Genomic DNA, 19,639 nt, shown 5'->3' on the forward strand with positions numbered 1-19,639 from the left:
CCTACATCTGAAATAAACTGCAAATTAATTAGAGCACTGGAAGAAAATCTGAAAAAAGTAACATAGATGTGTAAAGCTCAGAGGAAGGTTTTAGGATTCTGAAAAATAAAAGCAGTCCACAGTATTCAGCCTTTACAAATACAGCATCAGCAACTATAAAAAGCTACATGTAACATTTTCCCTAGCAAGGAGTCAGTAACTAAAATTCTTGCAATAATAAGAAGTCAAGCCAATATTAACCTTTTCTAGCTTGAGATTGAAAGTTAGGATTTTTTCTTTGTTCTACTTTGGTAGTAGACTGTCTTAGTCTAAGAATTACCCCTGACTTCGGCACTTTGCCAGTTCACTGCGGGGTTTCACATGTTTTCAAGTTTACAAATAATCCAGTTTTCTGACCTGAAAATTAGAGGCCATGATAAGAGCACAAACATCTTAGGGACCTATGAAAGAAAGCACTTGAGGATGGAGATCCAAGTTCTTTCTTCCAAAAGGCAGAAATATTGAATATTACACATGAGATTCCCTCCTTCCCCCAGCCAAGAATAGTCTATGAACAAATGCTAAATCTTTTACTTCTGGGATTTAAAAATCAGGTGTATTAAGTGTCTAATTGTAGATGTTCTAATTGTAAATATATGTATCTTTCTTTATTGTGTTCATCTCACATATTATCCAAAACAGAACATAGTATATACATCCTTACTATATGCTAAGCAGTTTCTTAGCACATTACAAATATCATCTCTTCATAATTACCTATAAACTAGGTAGAATTCCCACTCCACTTTTCAGGGATGCAGACAGGTTGACTAACTTGTCTCAAGCCACATAATTAATAACAGATAGAGATGGTATCTGGTTTTAGAATCTGTGGGCTTAACACCGACTAATGCCAGATTATATGCTTTAAATTATTAATTTATGGTGTTGCTGCGAACAGTATTTATTACCCATGGCAGTTCACAGAACTGTTTGAGCTTGCTTTATTATAATAGTTAAAACATCAGTTGGTGGGGCTGGGCACAGTGGCTCACACCTGTAATCCCAGCACTTGGGAGGCTAAGGCAGGAGCTTTTAGCCCGAGCTTACAGGTTCAAGACCAGCCTGAGACAGAGCAAGACCCTGTCTCTAAAGTAACTTAGTGTTGTGGTGGATGCCTGTAGTCTCAGTCACTTGAGAGGATGAGGCAAGAGAATTGCTTAAGCCCAGAAGTTTGATGTCACTGTGAGCTATGATGCCACAGCACTCTAATGAGGGTGACAAAGTGAGACTTGTCTCAAAAACAAAGAAACAAACGAATCAGTTGGAAAAAGTCCACAATAATTATTCATCTAGTACTTTTCCTGAAAATGTGACATAGATATTGATGATAAGACATGTTTTCAGAAGATAGTAACAAGTATTATTCATGATAGCATCTTGTCTTTCATGGGATTAGTGACAAGCCACAACTACAGAAAAAGCCACGCTCTTCCCCACTCCTCAAATTCAAAAGTACCGTGGAAGGGAAGCAGGCCACGTCCAGCTGCGGGGACGCACATGTGTATGGAGAGGAAAGAGTGCAGGGGGGCCAAGGAACGGGTTTCCTAGTCAGAGTTATCAGAGGTACAATCAAGGCTTCTTAAGATACTGTGTGTCCTGGACTTAACTTCCCATTTCCTCATTTATAAACTGGAATAATACACGTATATACACACACACGATAGGCACACACCACACCTGGCTCATTTTTTTCTATTTTTGGTAGGAACAGGGTCTTGCTCTTGCTCAAGCTAGTCTCAAACTCCTGAGCCCAAGCAATCCTCTGGCCTCAGCCTCCCATAGGGGTAGAATTACAGGCAGGAACCAAGGTATCCAGCCTATTCTCTACTACCTTAAAACAGAATTGTCTAGACAAAGATCACAAGGTCATAGTCACCAGAGATAAGGTCACACCCGAGACCAAAAACACCATACTACTCTGTAGGGTGAATACCTGACACTGTCAAGTAGGCCTGAGCCCAACTGCCAAAAGCCTCCTTTAAAAACCCTGGTTTCTCTGCTTAAAGGCAGGATGGTGGTCTTCTGAGATGTCAATCTGCCACCCTTCTCATTTGCCAGCAAATTAATAAACATTTCTTTCCCTTTCCTCAAACCACTTGTTCTCATCCTTCATTCACATGGGTTTGACCTTGGCAAAAAGAGCTGAACTTTTGGTAGCAAACAGTTGCCCACAATTGTTTGTTGAAGGATTAATAATTAAATATGCTTGCCCTGCAGTCAGAGAGATAGCTAAAGAGAGATAGCTAAACATATAATGTGATATTTAAATAATAGAAATATTTTCAAGATACCAACTACCAAAAAATGCAGCAGAGGAAGTGGTAACTTCTGCCTGGAGGGAAGGATCGACTAGGAAAGGATCTATAAAAGGTGAAAGCTGGATCAGGGTCGACAGATGAAGACAATCACACGTGAATTGGGAATCTGTGAGAAAAGACTGCTGGTATAAATAACATATTAATAACACAAGTTCTTAAGGACCAAATTTAAATTGTGGAGAACACAGCAGGAAATACAAAAGTATGAACTTTGAAGATTAGCTTTGTTTTCATGGATAGGATGATTTGGGAATTTTTCTTGCATATTTAGCTCACCTTATAAATTATAGATTCCTAGATAACTCAGTTTCCAAAGGTAACATAATACGCACCAAATTATAAAACATAGTTCATAAAGAAACTGTATTGAAACTTAAGGTATATAGAAATAAATTGGGCATTTCCCTCAAATAAAGTGTTGGTAATTGTACTTCTGCTTTTTGTAATGTACTTCTTCTATTTATTACTAGACTACTGGAAACAGACTAAAATTACTGAATTACCATTTTGTCATTTGTATTATACAAACACAAAAATGAAAATTTAAAAAAAAATCAGGTAATATCTAGATGTAACTAAGAGTTGACATGGTGAATTAAAACTCATCACAGCCTTACTTTTCTAGAAACGGAAAAATTTCAAGAAAGATACTTTGTATAAATAATCGTAAATGGTTTCTTTCATTCTTTATTTTTTTTAGACAGAGTCTCATTTTGTCACCCTCGGTAAAGTGCTGTGGCATCACAGCTCACAGCAACCTCAAAGTCTTGGGCTCAAGCGATTCTCTTGCCTCAGCCTCCTGAGTAGCTGGGACTACAGGTGCCCACCACAATATCCAGCTAATTTTAGAGATGGGGTCTTGCTCTGGCTCAGGCTAGTCTTGAACTCGTGAGCTCAGGCGATCCATCCACCTCAGCCTCCCAGAGGGCTAGGATTACAGTTGTGAGCCACCATGCCTGGCCTAATAAATGGTTTATCTGGAAATAACAAATATATACCAGAAGTTGAACACTGGGGGACTATATAACATTAATGCTTGTTTTAGCCCCCGAAGTTGTACAATAGTTTGAGCCAAGATTTAAACTTGGAGAATTCATATAAAAATCCAGAATTCTGAGTACTTTTGAAAAAAATTGAAAAATCAGATAACTCTGGCAATATTCCCTAAACCACAGTCCCCTGGAGGGTAGGAGACGCTCTCTAGCTTGCACCAAGCCACTGTCCTCATCACGCCAGGTCATCCCTCATGCATATTATACGCCCGAGCCTCCCTCTCAGACCAAAACTACAAATTGAAGATAAGTTGAAAACTATCAAAAAGACTAGGAAAATGTTTAGAATTTGATCATTTGTAGTATTGAGAAGTGAACATAACATGCCATTTTAAAAAATCATCTAAATAAGGAAAATTTCAGGCATTCAATCTTTTCTTTCTTAGATTTTGTTTGTTAATTAGAGTCTGCCAAAACAAAAAGCCAAACAAATCCGGGATAACAATACTTCCCCCTGAATAGTAAGCTATTTGTTTTGGCATCAAATCAACACAATACAAATGGCATAGTACAATCCTCAAAAAATATATATCACATGTTTAATCTATGGTTTGTACAAAGATACCTCACTATTGTGCATATTTCAATATAGCAAATGCAAAGTGTTTTCTTTATACATCTTGGCAGGTTTTCCATATCTAAACTGTTCCAGAGGAGGAGATACTAACCCAGAAATGTCATTTCCATCGGAAGTGGCAAGCACCTACCTTCGCTATCTGGACGCACCAGTTAAGCAGCAGCTGTGATCCGATGTTATCCTTGTGCTCATGGACGTACTCCAGTAGGCAGCCGTGGGGCATGAGCTGAGTCACCAGCTGGATGGTTGGACTCAGACACACACCTAGTAACCGGACTAAATGTGGATGGTCCATACTTGCCATAATCAGAGCTTCCTGTAAGAAAAAAATAAAACACCATCATCTCAACTCTGAGTTCCTTACAACTATAGTCACTTGCATTGTACTAATTGTGGTGATAATGATTTTGAAAATGTATTCTCACTCAACAGAATCAATTAAAAATGAAAAGGCATTGTTGTAAGTATTCTATCTTTAAAGCCATTCGATTCAATAAAATTAAATGAAATACAGACTATACGTTTATTAAAAGGGAAGCTGTGATAGAATGACTGCCATATAATTAACAGCAGTGTCTTCTTTGCAATGTGAAAAATACTAGATTTTGTTGGTGCCAGGTAAGTTAAAACACATCCTAACTTAGATGGTGAATTTGTAACCTTTAACCTTGGTTCTATAGTACAATAATCTGTACAAGTTGTTATTTGCAAGTAGAGTAAGATGACCCAGACTTAAGTCACCCATGATTGGTATAGATCTGGGCAGCACACAATGGTGTGATGTATAAATTATAAACAGAAAAGCATAAATAATTATAAGTACTATGCCTATTGTCAACTTACATGAAAGAATAAACATTTTAGTAAGACATTTGTTGTATAATTTTATCTTACCTCAAATTGATTTTATTTCAAAATTGTAAATGATGCTTTATTCACAGATTCATGAAATTTCAGAGCTAGGTAAGACTATAAAACTTTCTACTGAAATTTCCTCATTTCATGAGAAAATTGGATTCTAATTGGTACCTTTGCTTATTGGAGATAAAAACACAAATGTGATAGTTATTTAGTGCATCCTAAAGCTAGCTTCCAATCAAAAGTTATTCTATTTTTATAATGTGAAACAGATATAAATATAGAATATGTTTATGTATATTGTCAAGGTTTAACATGTGCTTTTATATTATAAAAGAAAGATAATAGTAAAATTTTGCTTTTAAAAGCCAGATAATAAAACTAACATAGGAAACTATAAAACCCATAGAAAAAAATATGAGGAAAACTCTGAATCTTGCCAGTCTGGGAAAAGAATTTATGAAGACAACCTCATTGACAATTGAACAACAAAAATAAATAAATGGGACCTAATGAAGTTAAACAGTTTCTGTACGACTAAAGATACAATCAAGATAACAGACAGACAACACTCACAATAAGAGAAGATATTTGCATGCAATGGATCTGACAAAGGGCTAATAACCAGAATCTACCCAGAACATGAGCAAATCAACAAGAAAAGAGCAAAGGGCTACATTAAAAATTGGGGGAAGAAACCTAAACAAAATCTTTTCTCATGAGTACAAATGAATGGCCAACGAACACATGAAAAAATGCTCATCCTCTCTAATTACCAGAGAAATGCAATTCAAAACCACTTTGAGATATCATAACCCCTGTGAGAATGGACCGTATCACAAGGTCCCAAAATAACTGATGTTGCCATGAGTGTGGAAGGAGAGAAGGGAACACTGTTGGTGGGACTGCAAACTAGTACAGCCTTTATAGAAAGAAGCATGGAGAGCCCTCAAAGAACTAAAAGGAGACCTTCCCCCATTTGATCCTGCAATCCCACTTCTAGGTATGCACCCAAAAGAAAAAATGTCATTTTACTATAAGGGCATTTGCACTCAAATATTTATAGTGACTCACTTCACAATCACAAAGATGTGGAAACAACCCAAGTGCTTTTCAACCTGGGAATGGACTAATAAACTGGTACCTGTAGACATGGAATACTATTCAGCCACAAAATGGAGATTGTGTATCTTTTGTAACAATCTAGATGGATTTGGAGAACACTCTCATATGTAAAGGGCCACAAGAATGGAAAAACAAACCTGTACAATACTAATACTACCTCAAAAATACTAAGTTGAAACTAGTAGATTAACACTCACTTGCTCACATGAGACAAAACTTGATGAAATTCAGGAACAAGGTGGGGTGATAAGTTCCCACCCAACAGATACAATACACGGGTATATGGCACACTTCTGAGGGAAGGACACAACAGCAACTCAGATTTTACCTTACAATTGACATGAGATAATTATAGTGAAGGGATATTCCAGAATAAAATTATAGTGAAGGGATATTCCAGAATAAAAGCTGTGTAACAGAACAAAATAGCAGCCAGCCTAGACTTGAATGCAATGTATCATTCTTGGGAAAACTGACGCAAGAGATGGAATTGATAAAAATACCTAATGAGCTTAAAATTCAGTAAGAGGATATTTATTTTTGTAGTAGGAATTGAATGGCAAAATAATAATAGATACCCAGAAAACTAAGCTAAAAGTTTAGTTTAAGCTAAAAAAGAAGAAATTAATGAGGTAAAACACAAAGACATGCAGAGGAAGGGAAAATCATCATACTGAGTCCAAAGCAGAGCTGGGAATGGTTACATCATCATGATACGGTAAACACAAACTGTCAATATAAACAGATGTCACAAATCTCTATTGAAAGATAGAGGCCAGGGTGGTACACTTCTAGGTGCTGATGGGAAGGGTCTGACGGGCACCTTACTGTAGCTGATAGCAAGATGTTAGCATGTAATACATAAAGCTGAAAAATCAAGAGTTGAGACTACAAGCGTATTATTTAGAGATGTGGAGTTAAGTAAGAGAAGAAATTTCTAAAAATTTGAAAGTGATTGCTTTGGGCAGTGGAAAATGGGGTCCAAGAGCGGGCAGCAGGCGAGCTAGAAGGCTGCCTTTCATCCTCAGCCTGGTCAGAGTATTTGACTTTTATTATCTTAAAGTTATTATCTTAAAAGTTATCCACTTTTAACTTCCACTACTATTTTAAGCCAAAATGTTATTCAGAATTATGACGTGTGTCTGATGGACTTCCCAGATCCTGCCAAAAGTTGACTCTGAAGTCTAACATTTTATTTTTTTAGTAAGCAAGAGTGGGGCAGTGTGGGCTCATGCCTGGAGAAAAGACTGATACAAGCCAAACAGAGGGGTAAGCTAGAAAAACAGCACTACTCTATCTCAGAGGATTTCCTGTTTTTGAGGCTTTATGGCAAAGGCTGAAATCACCATTTTCCAAATCGCTTCCAAATAGAAAAGATGCTCTAACTCCCTCCCAGAAGGATCACAGAATGAAGAAGAGAACCCGTTTCTATACTCCCTTGCTGAGCCCACCATGGCTCCAACACCGTGAGGCCTGGCAGTTCGGGAGCACTGGGAGGCCTCACCCCTAGCGAGGGCTCTGGCCCCCTCACATGGTGCCAATCAGAGGCAGGAGGGGTGAGACCTCTTCAGGGACTCGGAGAGAAAGAAAACTCAACATGGGATGAGACCTAGGAAGGAAGAACCATGTAGCCACCACAGGGGGGACTACAACTGGAAGACTGGTTTCTGGGCACATAGGACACACCAGGCATTTCCCAAAACATTTGGAGAGAATTCTTAGCGGTCTGGGAGTTGCGTATTATTCGTAAAGCCAGAAATTTGAGTTATTACTATTCACATAGCTTCATCAGGATCCAGAAGGTGAAAACATCTTCATTTTATTTACTGTATTTTTCGGTAGACATTTGAAATAAAGCAAAGCAACAAAGTTATAAGGTTAGTATAGGTAATAAATTTAGTCAACTTAAATGATCAACTTCTTAATCTGGCACTCACTGCTTATATTCATGGTGTAAACCAGAGGGCTCTTTCAGGGAATTAGAAGGTGCAGCATTTACATATGTATACATAGACAAACCAACAAATGGTCAATCAAATAATCAGATTACATATCTGATTTGGTTACATGTTTACATATTAAATTAGATATTTCATTAAACATTAAACAATACATATCTAATTAAATTATTGGTGACCACATTCCATCTATTTCTGTTTCGGTGGTGCTCACTTTTTCATGTGTGTAAGAGTCACCTGGGTTTATCATTATGAATGTGGTTTTCCAGGCCCCGCTCCCAGATAACATGGTCTAAAAGTGGATCTTAGGAGTCAGAATTTACAGCAAACTTCCCAAGTACAGGTGCTATAGGAAATACGAGATTGTAAGAACTTTTGCAAGTCTTTAAGTCTCCGTGTATTTCTATAATTCATCACAACAGCAATGATATGAATCAATTGTTTGACCCTCACTACAATTCTAAGAAATGGTTAAATGAGGTAGTAATTCTCAGCTGTAACATAAGAAAATAAAGAATCAGTGGGCTTATTGGCCCAAGTTATAAGACTAGTCAGAAGCAGCATAAATTTTAAGACTCAAGATGTCTGATTCTTCATGTAGTGTCATTTCTTATGATACTAAAAATACTGTCAATTTTTACTTCAGTTCTATCAGCACAAGTTCCATTTCCAATTGTTTATCTTACCAAGAAGCCTCAAATATCCCACATTAGCCATACCTGAACGAATTATACTTTAGTTCCTAAAAAGCAACTCACATCAAACAACAAATTTGTGCTTGTAAGTAAACTGCCATCGCTTTCAATATATTTTCAGAAAAAGCCAAAGAATGTATTTATCTCTGATTAACTGATAGTAGTATTGGGTATAGGCCAATTCTTAAGGTAAAAAAATGATGGAGCTTAAGGTACAGCAAGATTATGAGATTATTTCACTATTCTTTCTTAGGATGAAATATATAAAAGAATTTTTTTCTTTCTTTTGTTACTCAAGGAGCAGTGATAATTACCTTCCCTAAATGTGCAGCATTTAAAGTTTACATTAGAGTAACGTAACAAAGTCACATGAAATTCCTCTTTAAAAAAAAAAAAAAATCTATTAGTAAGTCCTGGCAAAAAAGCTGGGTTTGTATTAAGATAAATTGCTCATCATACTACAAAGAGTATTTGAAACCAAATTGCAGGGATTTGCATAATAGCTCTCTTTTTTTGATAAAGAAAAGATGAACAAGACACTAATTGTAGGTTGCATTTTTTTCATAAAGAAAATAGCAGATGGCTGTTTTGGAAGAAAGGAGAGGAGATAAAGAAAAGGGAATGTGAATTCATTTAGAGTCATGAGTGGGATGAAAAGGGGAAAAAAATCCCAATACTTTAATCACGGAGTGTTGGGTTTCAATAAATTATTCTGTGTTAAAATTAATAATGCCCTTGGTTACCTATATTTGTGTGGGGCCTATGGAAGCAATTTTGGAGTCTTTGCTGCTGTCACTAGAAAAAGTTGCCAAAGGCCACTGGAATAAATACAACTTGACAGGTACATTATCTATTTTTCCAGAAATAAAATTATTCTCTGCTCTTATTTTTCCCTTTTGCTTTGTAATTTTCTTTTTCTTGTAGGTGAATTTCAGTGTTTTTTCCCCTCAATGGGTAGAAAGGAAGAATGTAACAGGTGCTACAGTGAAAATTCCAAAACACAAACATTTTTCTTTCCAATGAGTTCTGGTTTGAATAAGGATTTTTAAGCGGCCTAGGGTCTACCAAGGTATAGACAAAAAACTCTGACATATGTGTGTCATTATTCTCTAGCCATATGCTATTTGTATCTCCATTTTGCTCTGAAGGGAAGACATTTCTGTACAATAATAAAAGTGAGAATATCATTTTTTTGCATCAAGTCATCCTTTTGCACAACCATCAGATCTATATGCCTTGTCACTTAAACTTGTTTTCTCACTGATGTTTGTTAGTTGTTTCAGAAAAGAAAAAGAAAAAAAAAACAACATATGGCCAGGGGAAATTTATGGGCTCTTCTGTTAACTTCAGCCAAACTTTCACTGTTTCATTATGGCTATGAACCATTAATACAATATCCTCCAGTGGAAAGCCAGGGAAATCTCATTGCATCGGAGATAAGGGAGATAAAAAGAAGGGTAGAAGAAAAGAAAGGACGGGCTATTAATGTGGGCACATAAAACTGTGTTTAAGGCAACAGTCAGCAGATTTGTGAGCACCTGAAGGAAATGCTGTCCCCAAAGACAGTGAAGGTGATGGTGATGAAGAAATTAAAGAAGATAACGGTGAACACGATGATGAAAAATGAAATTAAATTACTGGCCCATCATATGTTTTGCTAACCTATTGTGCTACAGATGGTGCCAAGATAATAAAATAAATGAAATCTGTGTCTGTTCTTTTAATGTCTAGAATAAATAATAATTTACTTGTGCAAATAGGTGAGTGGGAATTAGGTTGAATTGATATGTCACCAGTTTCAGTTTGCCCACTTTGCTCAGGAGCCCCCGGGCTCACTTCCAATCCCTGCCATCATTTCTGTGGACTGTAATGACTCAGATCAGGGCCTTTCTAACGCTTGGAGTCAGCAGCTTTTCCTCTTCATTCTACATCACGCACCCTTGGTGTGGCTCTGGGTTAGATTTAGTCATCATTGAACACTACTTCCCAATGAAGACCTTCACGAAGAATTCTACACAATGTAGAAAGCGATTTTGTCTTGCTCCCTTCTCTCATCCACCTCTAAATGCACTGAATTCCCGCCATTATTATCATGTTTTCCTATCTCTTTAGTTACGTATTTGTTAACTTTAAAATATTTATTGAGGACCAGCTCTATGCCTGGCACTATGATTGAGGCTATGTCCACAATATCCTCTTTATCCTTAGAGAGATTTTATTTTACTGGGCGAGGCAGCCAACGAACAAGAAAACCAAGGAAATATAAAACATATACAATAATTATACATTTTATTAAGGAATGTGGTGAAAATAAACAAAGTGCAGCGAGAGATAACACAATGGTGGTTGCAGAGATAAGTTAGATGAGGGTGGTCAGCAGATGTGCCCTGAGACAAGATTTATAATGAGTCAGATACAGAAATACTTGGAGAGCATTCGGTGAAAAGCACGATCTCTGAGGTTGGCATGTTTTCAAAGCTACAAGGAGGCTCATAAGTCTAAAGTTTACCGAGTGCTATAATGGCATGAGATAAGATTGAAAATGTGCATAGAGGCCAGTTCATGGAGAGCCCTACAGTTGTGCGAAGTGAACTGGATTTACAGATTTACTCATAAATCTTTTTTGAGAGACAGGTTCTCATTTTGTTGCTTGGGCAGGAGGGCAGTGGCATGATCATAGCTCACAGCAACCTCAAACTTCTGAATTCAAGTGATCCTGCTGCCTAAGCCTCCTGCATATCTGAGACTAAAATCTCACACCACCATGTCCTGCTAATTTTTCTGTTTTTTAGAGGGACAGTTTATTTCTATGCTGCTTAGGCTGGTCTTAAACTCCTGACCTCAAGCAATCCTCCTGCCTCGGCCTTCCAAAGTTCTAGGATTATAGGTGTGAGCTGCCATATTCAGCCTCACAAATCTTTTAACACCTGGTTTCTGTTATGCCTCATTTACGTTCTATCATAGTCTTATCCCTGATGTAAAATAATACAATAAAGCGTTTGCTGCCATGATATCATTTTCTCTCCTTAATAGTCACATATTTCTGTGGCTTTGCTGAATACAGCTTTCTCCACCTGCATTCCTAAAATTTCAAATGTTGTTAGACGAAAGCACAGATTCATGGGGATTTGGCCTCAATTTCTTGATTTGATCCTGCAAAAACAGCCCTCTATTTTTGTTTTTAATTTCTTATTGTTTCTTTATTATATTAATTATGGGCTGTATCTCTAGGTAGGAAAAAAAATCTTTCTAACTTTCTCAATGTTTACTGAGTGAAAAGTACTTTTGACACCATTCTGTTCTGTTTCCTTGAATCATTTTGCCATTATTTTTCTCTAGGACAACTTTGTCTTGATTCCTATTGCCACCTGCACTGTACCTACAAAAGTATTTATAAGTCCCATGCTCTAAAACTGAAAGCCCCTTCAACTGTGCCCTGTCGTGATGTTAGGAATATGTGCTATTCCCACTCTGGCTATTTGTTCTTTTTATACTCCTCTGTTTCTTTGGGATCTGGCTTCTCTGCCTCTTTCCTCTTCTTACTCTTTAAATTATTCTTGAAAATATCACCAAATCCCTTCTTTTCACTAAAGTCAACATGTTTATTCTCTCATTATTAAATTTCCCTGACCTTCTACTTTGTTTGACCTCAACGACCACTACCCATCCTTTCCACAATTCCCCTATGGCTGATGTTATATTCAATTTTATCTTGATTTTTCACTCTTGGAGTACTCCTAGGATAATCACTGGCACCTGCTTTTTCCTCTCATTTCTTAAATGTGAAATGTTATCATGGCTTTATCTCTAACATTCTTTGGTTTAGTTTGTAATCTCTTAGATCCATATATTTGCTTATCAACCTCCCAGAGATGAAACGATTTTATAACTTTAAGAAATATTATATAGTTGTCAAAACTATATGGAATTAATTGCAAAATTTTTGTGGTTTTTCGTGATATGACTTAGTTTGGAGCAAAGTAAACAGTGCAACATTCTCTCTGTCAAGATAAAACCCAAAATATGTTACCATTATATCCAAAATGTCTATACTCTTCCAAACATGACAACTATGCTGTAGCCATATTCTAAGTTTTCTCCTCCACTCCTATAAAGGTTGGATGGTTATGTGAGTGAACTCAACCTAGAAAAAGTGTTACATACTTATTTGCTAAATATCACTTTGGTCACCTTAGAAGTACTCTCCGCAGGAAGCTATGCACCAATGCCTGTGTCTAGTCCATCCTTGAAAGCAATTTTGCAACTCTTTTTCTGGAATGGCCATCAAAGCTGTAACTGTATTATCCTTTATGTCCTGAATGTCATCAAAATGTATTCTTTTTAATATTTCTTTTATCTCAGGTAAAGAAAAAAAATCACTGGGGGCCAGATCAGGTGAGTATTCCAATATTGTTATTTGTTTGCTGGTTACAAAATTCCTTACAGAGAATACTGTGTGAGCTGGTGCACTGTCATGATGCTAGGGCCATGAGTTGTTGGCAAAGATGTCAGTGAAGAGTCTCTTTATGGTTTCTCTATCCATATGTACTTGATCTACTATGCTTCTCACAGTCAGCTGATGATTTTGACGTACATTTTGACAAACTTTTGCAATGCTTTTTGTCAGTTCTGCTCATTACTGGCCACCCTGACCTCTCTTCATCAGTGATAATATCTCTGCCCTCAGAAAAATGTTTAATCCATTCTTACACTTTTATTTCCTCATGGCTTCATCCCCACATTAGTTCCCAACTTAGATGAATGTGTCTCTGATTTCACGTCCACTCTTGCCACATTTAACAAGAAATTAAATGCTTGTTCAGTGCTCTAATTCAAGTTCCAATATTCTTGTGACAGCACACAAAAACACACAAGAAAGATGAATGACACTCAACAAGACACACCACATGTCAATACAAACACAGCTATGATAGCAGCTACACTGATAGACTAGGGTTACAAAACTTTACTGAGTTGTTTGTGCAGTGCTGCCAACATTAGCACATGGTAGCAAGTGTGCAAATATAATTGTCAGACTTCATACAATTTCACCTACCTTTCCTTTATTCTTTGAAACTGATTCTTACTCTGTTGCCCAGCTAGAGTCCATTGGCATCAGTCTAGCTCAAGGCAACCTCACACTCCTGGATTCAAGTGATCTTCCAGCCTCAGCCTCTTGAGTACATGCACCAAATACAATGCATGGCTATTTTTTTTTTCTTTCTATTTTTGGTAGAGACAAATAGTCTCCCTGTTGTTCAGGTTAATAATGAACTCCTGAGCTCCAGGGATCTTCCTGCCTTGCCCTTCCAGAGTGCTAGGATTAGAGGAGTAGACACCACACCTGGCCTCAATTGTCATTTCTGAGCATGAACTAATAGATTTTATGTATTCACAAATATATAAAAGCCATATTACTGTACTATCCTATTTTATCAGAATTATCTGTTAAATATCTGTAATCTCTAATGATTTCTCAGAAAGCATTAACAATAGTTAATCCTATTCACTGATTTATCACCATATCCTTATAGCTCATAAGACCAATGGAACAAAATTTTACAAATAAATGAACAAAATCTTTATTATATTGTTTCTTCCCTACATACTTCATCCCAGGAATCCACCCATATTTCACATGCCTTCTGGTCATACTAACATAAAATCATACTACTATGAATCATACTACTATGTCATACTACTATGAAATCTCAAATATACAAGGTCTGACAATTAAGTTGAGGAGTACTTCAAAGGTGACCTCAGTGATATTTGGCCATGATGTATGTAGCATATTATCTAGGATAAGTTCAAGAGCATAACTGTTAGGCCTTATAAAACACAAAGTAAATTTCTCACATCAACTTGCCTATACTTTACTAAGTTTTTAAATTTCAGAAACTTTTACTAATTTGGTTTTAAAATGTTGAATTCATATTTGGCATTCACGTTTCTATTTTTTTCTCATTCCACTCTATATGTAATAATTTGCCAAGTCCTACTAATTCTTTATCTCATCTCGGTGTATTTTCATTCTGACTCCAATGTAAGTCACATCACAATTGCAGAAAATCTGCTGATGTTTTTTATTAACTCTAATCTGTTTATGCTACAAACATCCACAATATCCTTGGTATTTCTTGAACGGCTACCAAGAGAGCCTTAAAATTGCATGTACTCAACAAACATTTGTTTAATTAAATTTGATACGATGAAAATTACAGTAATTTTGAAATTACAGCCTTTAGACCTTATGCCTGGCTACGACAGTATGATCTAGAGAGCAGCTTCTCTATTTTTCTGGTCCCTTCAGCTCCACCATTCTCTACCTTGTCATGTGCCTAAGGACACTGACTCAAATGGATGATGACAACAGATCATTTTGTCCCCTGGCTTTAATTTTGGTTCAGCCAATGAAAGCAACAGCAAAATGTTGAATGGTGAAGACAGTGAGGTTGGTATTTATTCCTCATCCCATACCTTCCTGCAACCCTCTCAGGATAACCTTCCTCTATCTTCTGTAAGCCTAGCAGTGCTGTTATTTGTCTTGGGAGTACTTCAAGAAACCTTGTTGGCATTACTACCTCTTCCCATATCTTAATTTAAATCCTTTTGCTAAACTCTCTTCAATTCCTGTAATTTAGCATGCCATGTGTTTTCTGCAGGGATCCTTCTAGGCTGACATCTTGGAGGACAAGGCACTTACAACATTTATTTGTAAAATGACAGGTGAAGTCACTGATTGCAGATGTTTGGCATGCATGCTACCAATACTCCCTTCCTCCGGCCCTTTGCAAATATTGCTACTTAATCATTGTGTGGTAAGCTGATAATGGCTCCTAAAATATACTCACACTTTAATCTCAAGTTATAGTCATCCCTGAGGTGAATACTATCTTATTTGGGGAAAAAAAGTGTCTGTGTAGATGTGATTAAATTAAGGATTTTTAGAATAGGAGCTCATCCTTGATTCTTCAGGTAGGCCCTCAATGCCATCACGACTATCCTTATGAGAGAGAGGCATACAGAAATCAGACACAGACACAAAAAAGAGACAGAATATGATGAAGGACGCAGAGGTTGGAGTGGGGCATTTGCAGCTATCAGAAACTGGGGGAGGCAAGGAATGCTTTTCCTTAGAGCTTCTAGACAAAGTGCAGCCCTACCAACATTTGATTTCAGGTGTCTAGCCTCAAGAACTGTGATATAAAATATGTCTGTTGTTTTAAGTCACCAAATGTCTGGTAATCTGTTTCAGCAGCCACAGGAAACTAATACAATTACTATATTCCTTTATGTCTGTGCTGAATGAAGATTCATAAATGTTCTCAACTCAGTGCTTTAGGCAACAAACAGCAATTTAATGGAAGGTAAAGATGAGCTTAAACACTATGTCCTTGATTTTGTACATGTTTTAAAATTTGACGTGGCTACCAACCCTTGTTTAGTTTGGATACACTATACTATTCTAATCTAAATGAGCAGGTATGTTTAATGCACTTAGTAATTAACATATATACAATAGCTGAGGCAAAGAGCTCAGCCCAGTGCCTAGAAGACACTTAAACATGTTAGTTATTATTATTTTCATTAAACCCATCACATGGAAAGGGAGTAAGCAGCAAAGGCGTGCCTGAGAATTTGGACAATACCGGCAGATGCAGGGTGAGTGGTCACTTGGATCCTTTGGTCTCGTGGGGAGATAAAGAATGAGAGACAGGAACACTGACAAAAAAAAAACAGTTTTTATGCCAGCAATTTAGCAGCTGTTCTTTTCCTATTTAAGCCCAAGGAAAAGTAGAAACATCTCTTCCGATCTTCAGCATGAAGTAAGGATTAGGAGATGGCCAGAAGTTGGTTTTGAAGCTGTCAGAGAACTTGGAGGACCACACAGATATATATATATATTTTAACAAAGAGGAACCACAATATCAGTAATAATAGTCAACAGCAAGGGGGATTACAGTAGACAACAGAGATCAAGTGATGCTAGTGACTTTTTATAGTTGTATCAGAGGGTCTTCATAGCCTGCTCATTAATCTTAGCAATGTTGCAGAGAAACACTTAAACGTCTGAAAATAACATGTCAGCACGAATACAGAACAACCCAGCAATCTCAACATGGAGATTTTTATGAAGGAGACACTGCAATGGGCTATAAGGAATAAACATATAAAAACTAGAATAAATCATTTCAGGTTATAGCTTCTATCAGAAAGAAAGGAAGGGGTAATTATTAGTATTTGAATAAGACTGTTGCTTTCATTTTTTCTTTTCTTATGTGGAAATGAATCTACAGAATTAGTTAAACTGTTGGATAATCCCTGTATTTACTTTATCTATAGCTTTCTAATTCTTAGTTAATATACCTGTGGTTTCTTTAAAGTCACATATGAAAGAATTCCATTCAATCATAAAACAACTGTAACAACTGCTTCTTTTTGTTGAATAGTACCAGGCACAATGCTATTGATTTTATATATGAGCTCAATGAATTTGCAGGACATACTTGCTCAACAGATTATTTTTTCAACTGGCTGATAAAGAGTCATGTTTTAAAAGGATAAACAATTTGCCAAAATCGTAAAGCTCTTAAGTAGCCAAGCTGGAATTGGAATCTGGTTCGCCTTGCATCCACAGTCAAACCTCTCCACCATGCTGTTTCTTCAGGACTATTCATGTCAATTAGGTACCCAGGTAGACCCAGAGGATCTTGTGGTCATTATCCTAGTGTCTTAACAGGAATGCTCATTGGTAAGATTAACCAGTTAATGGATCTTTACACACTGACATTCTAACAGGTACCAGCTTTTTAAAAAATAAGTCAAGTGAGTACAATATATCCTCAACTACTTAAAACAAATCTGCCAATAATAAAATGCCAAACAGCCTTTGCAGAGGCGACTAAGACTGCCTACATCTTTATTTTCATTTGTGCACAGGAGTACTTGAATGTGCTCAAAAATATATTTTAAAATTAAATTTAACTCAAAACAGATCAGAATTTAGTAATTTGGTTGATATCTTATTTAATCACTTAGAACTTCATTATTTATAATTTTGCATAATTTGGGAAATTAATATACATGTTTCCCTAGATACTGCATGCCACGTATTTAAAGGAAGACATCTACTCTGCTTTTAATCTGCAAGAATAATCTCAGTTAATTCATGACATTTATATTAAAAGAATGTAAAAAAAAACCCCACCAAAATAAAACCAGGGAAATACTTCCTTTATACTTAATTAAGTATATCAAACATACCTCTGGTAAAGGAGTGGCAGGATTGTATTATTATAACTCATCCAAGATAAAATAGTGAGTGACTTTAATTAAATTTTCAATTTTTCTCTTTTCTCTCGTTTCATGCTCATATAGGATAATTTCTATATAGAAATCATCTGTCCTATCATTCATGTATTTTTTATCTCTTCTACTTTTATAATGAACTTAATTATTACCATCAGATATATTAAATTTGAAACTATGATTAATATGTGACTTTGTATATTAAATATTCATGGTAATGTTATTTTCATAGTCTACACCAACCCCCATGTCAAGGGCATCCAGCGGAAGGTAATCACTATGAGTATAAACCTGTAGTACTGATATTTATTCTTTTATGTTTTTGATCTTGTAGCAATAAATAATATTACTACCCACTCAGACAAAAATATTCATAACAAACTCTGAAAGAAAATATATGGTGTCCCAGAAGACCCTTACTGCTAGTGGTTTTGTTTCAGCAAGATGAGTCAAAGGGACATGTGGCTTTGTGTCTAGATACACATTGTATGGTGGTGAGGAAGTGACGGAGGAAAAGGAGAGCCCATAGAGAATGACTGCAAGAGGACATCCACTTCTCATCCGGCATTTAAAGATAGACACTGACAATTAACCAATATTTTAGAAATGAACAGTACCTTAGATTTCTGTAATGACTGCCCTAGGAAAGGTCAATTAGTGCCCATTATATTCATCATCAGCAACTTCAAACAGTAGCTCAGGGCACTACCAGTCATTTTGTTTTATCTGTTACCTTATTAATAACTATATTGATTTGTTTGTAGGGAATAGCTAGCTATTCTTTCATTCACTAATTCAATAACTCATTCCCAGTAGTAACTGAGGCTACTCTATATACTCCAAAAGGCAGAAAAATTTAAAAGACATATACAGGGTGGCCATAAAGTTTGTGTACAATTTAAAATAGTGTACATTTGCACATGAACTTTATGGCCATCCTGTATTTAAGGCTGGGCATAGGGACTCATGCTTGTAAGCCCAGCAATTTGGAAGGCTGGGGTAGGACGGACGATCACTTGAGGACAGGCATTCAAAACTAGCTGGGCAACACAGCAAGACTTCTGTCTCTACAAAAAAAAAAAAAAAAAAATTTAGGGAGGCATGGTTATTCACGCCTATAATACTAGCTGCTTAGGAGGCCGTGGTAGGAGGATTCCTTGAGTCTAGGAGTTCAAAGTTACAGTGATCCATGATCACATTACTACACTCTAGCGTAGACAAAAGAAGGAGACCTTGATTCTAAAATGAAATAAAATAAAGAGACATATATTCTGCTCTTAAGTATCTAAAATCCTAGTATAAAATTTAGTAAAAAAGAACATTAATAATTATGACAATTATGAATTTATAATGTAAATTTCTCATAATAACTCATTAAGGAGAGAAATTACCTTCTAACTAAAAATGTTAAATGCAGGAAAACAAAAAGTTTTGTTGAGAAGTAAAATCTGATTTTGTATATTTATATTGGGGAGAAGATTAAAAGCAAAGAGAATGAATAACATCATGAAGGTTATTCATGATGAGGAGATGAGGAGAAAGTCCTGCTATGATGAGGAGAAAGTCTTTCCAGAGTCTGCCCTCTGACATTTATACCGTGAAAACCCCAGGTTGCTCTTCAGCAAAATAGCATCAATGATGTTCATCTTGCGAAAACAACAATTTCGTATCATTTATATGTGCAAGTATTTAGCACAGAGTT

General features: G+C 36.4%; 1 protein-coding gene across 1 annotated transcript in view; it reads right to left on the reverse strand.

Moving 5' to 3' along the window:
* Positions 1-19,639, reverse strand: part of ERBB4 (erb-b2 receptor tyrosine kinase 4) — a 1,129,145-nt gene that overhangs the window by 166,868 nt on the left and 942,638 nt on the right. Inside the window, exon 20 of the mRNA XM_053597917.1 lies at positions 4,120-4,305. Within this exon, the coding sequence (XP_053453892.1) occupies positions 4,120-4,305 (186 nt within the window). The remainder of the gene's footprint in view (positions 1-4,119; positions 4,306-19,639) is intronic.

The sequence above is a fragment of the Nycticebus coucang genome, chromosome 7, assembly GCF_027406575.1.
Source record: "Nycticebus coucang isolate mNycCou1 chromosome 7, mNycCou1.pri, whole genome shotgun sequence".
Taxonomy (NCBI): Eukaryota; Metazoa; Chordata; class Mammalia; order Primates; family Lorisidae; genus Nycticebus; species Nycticebus coucang.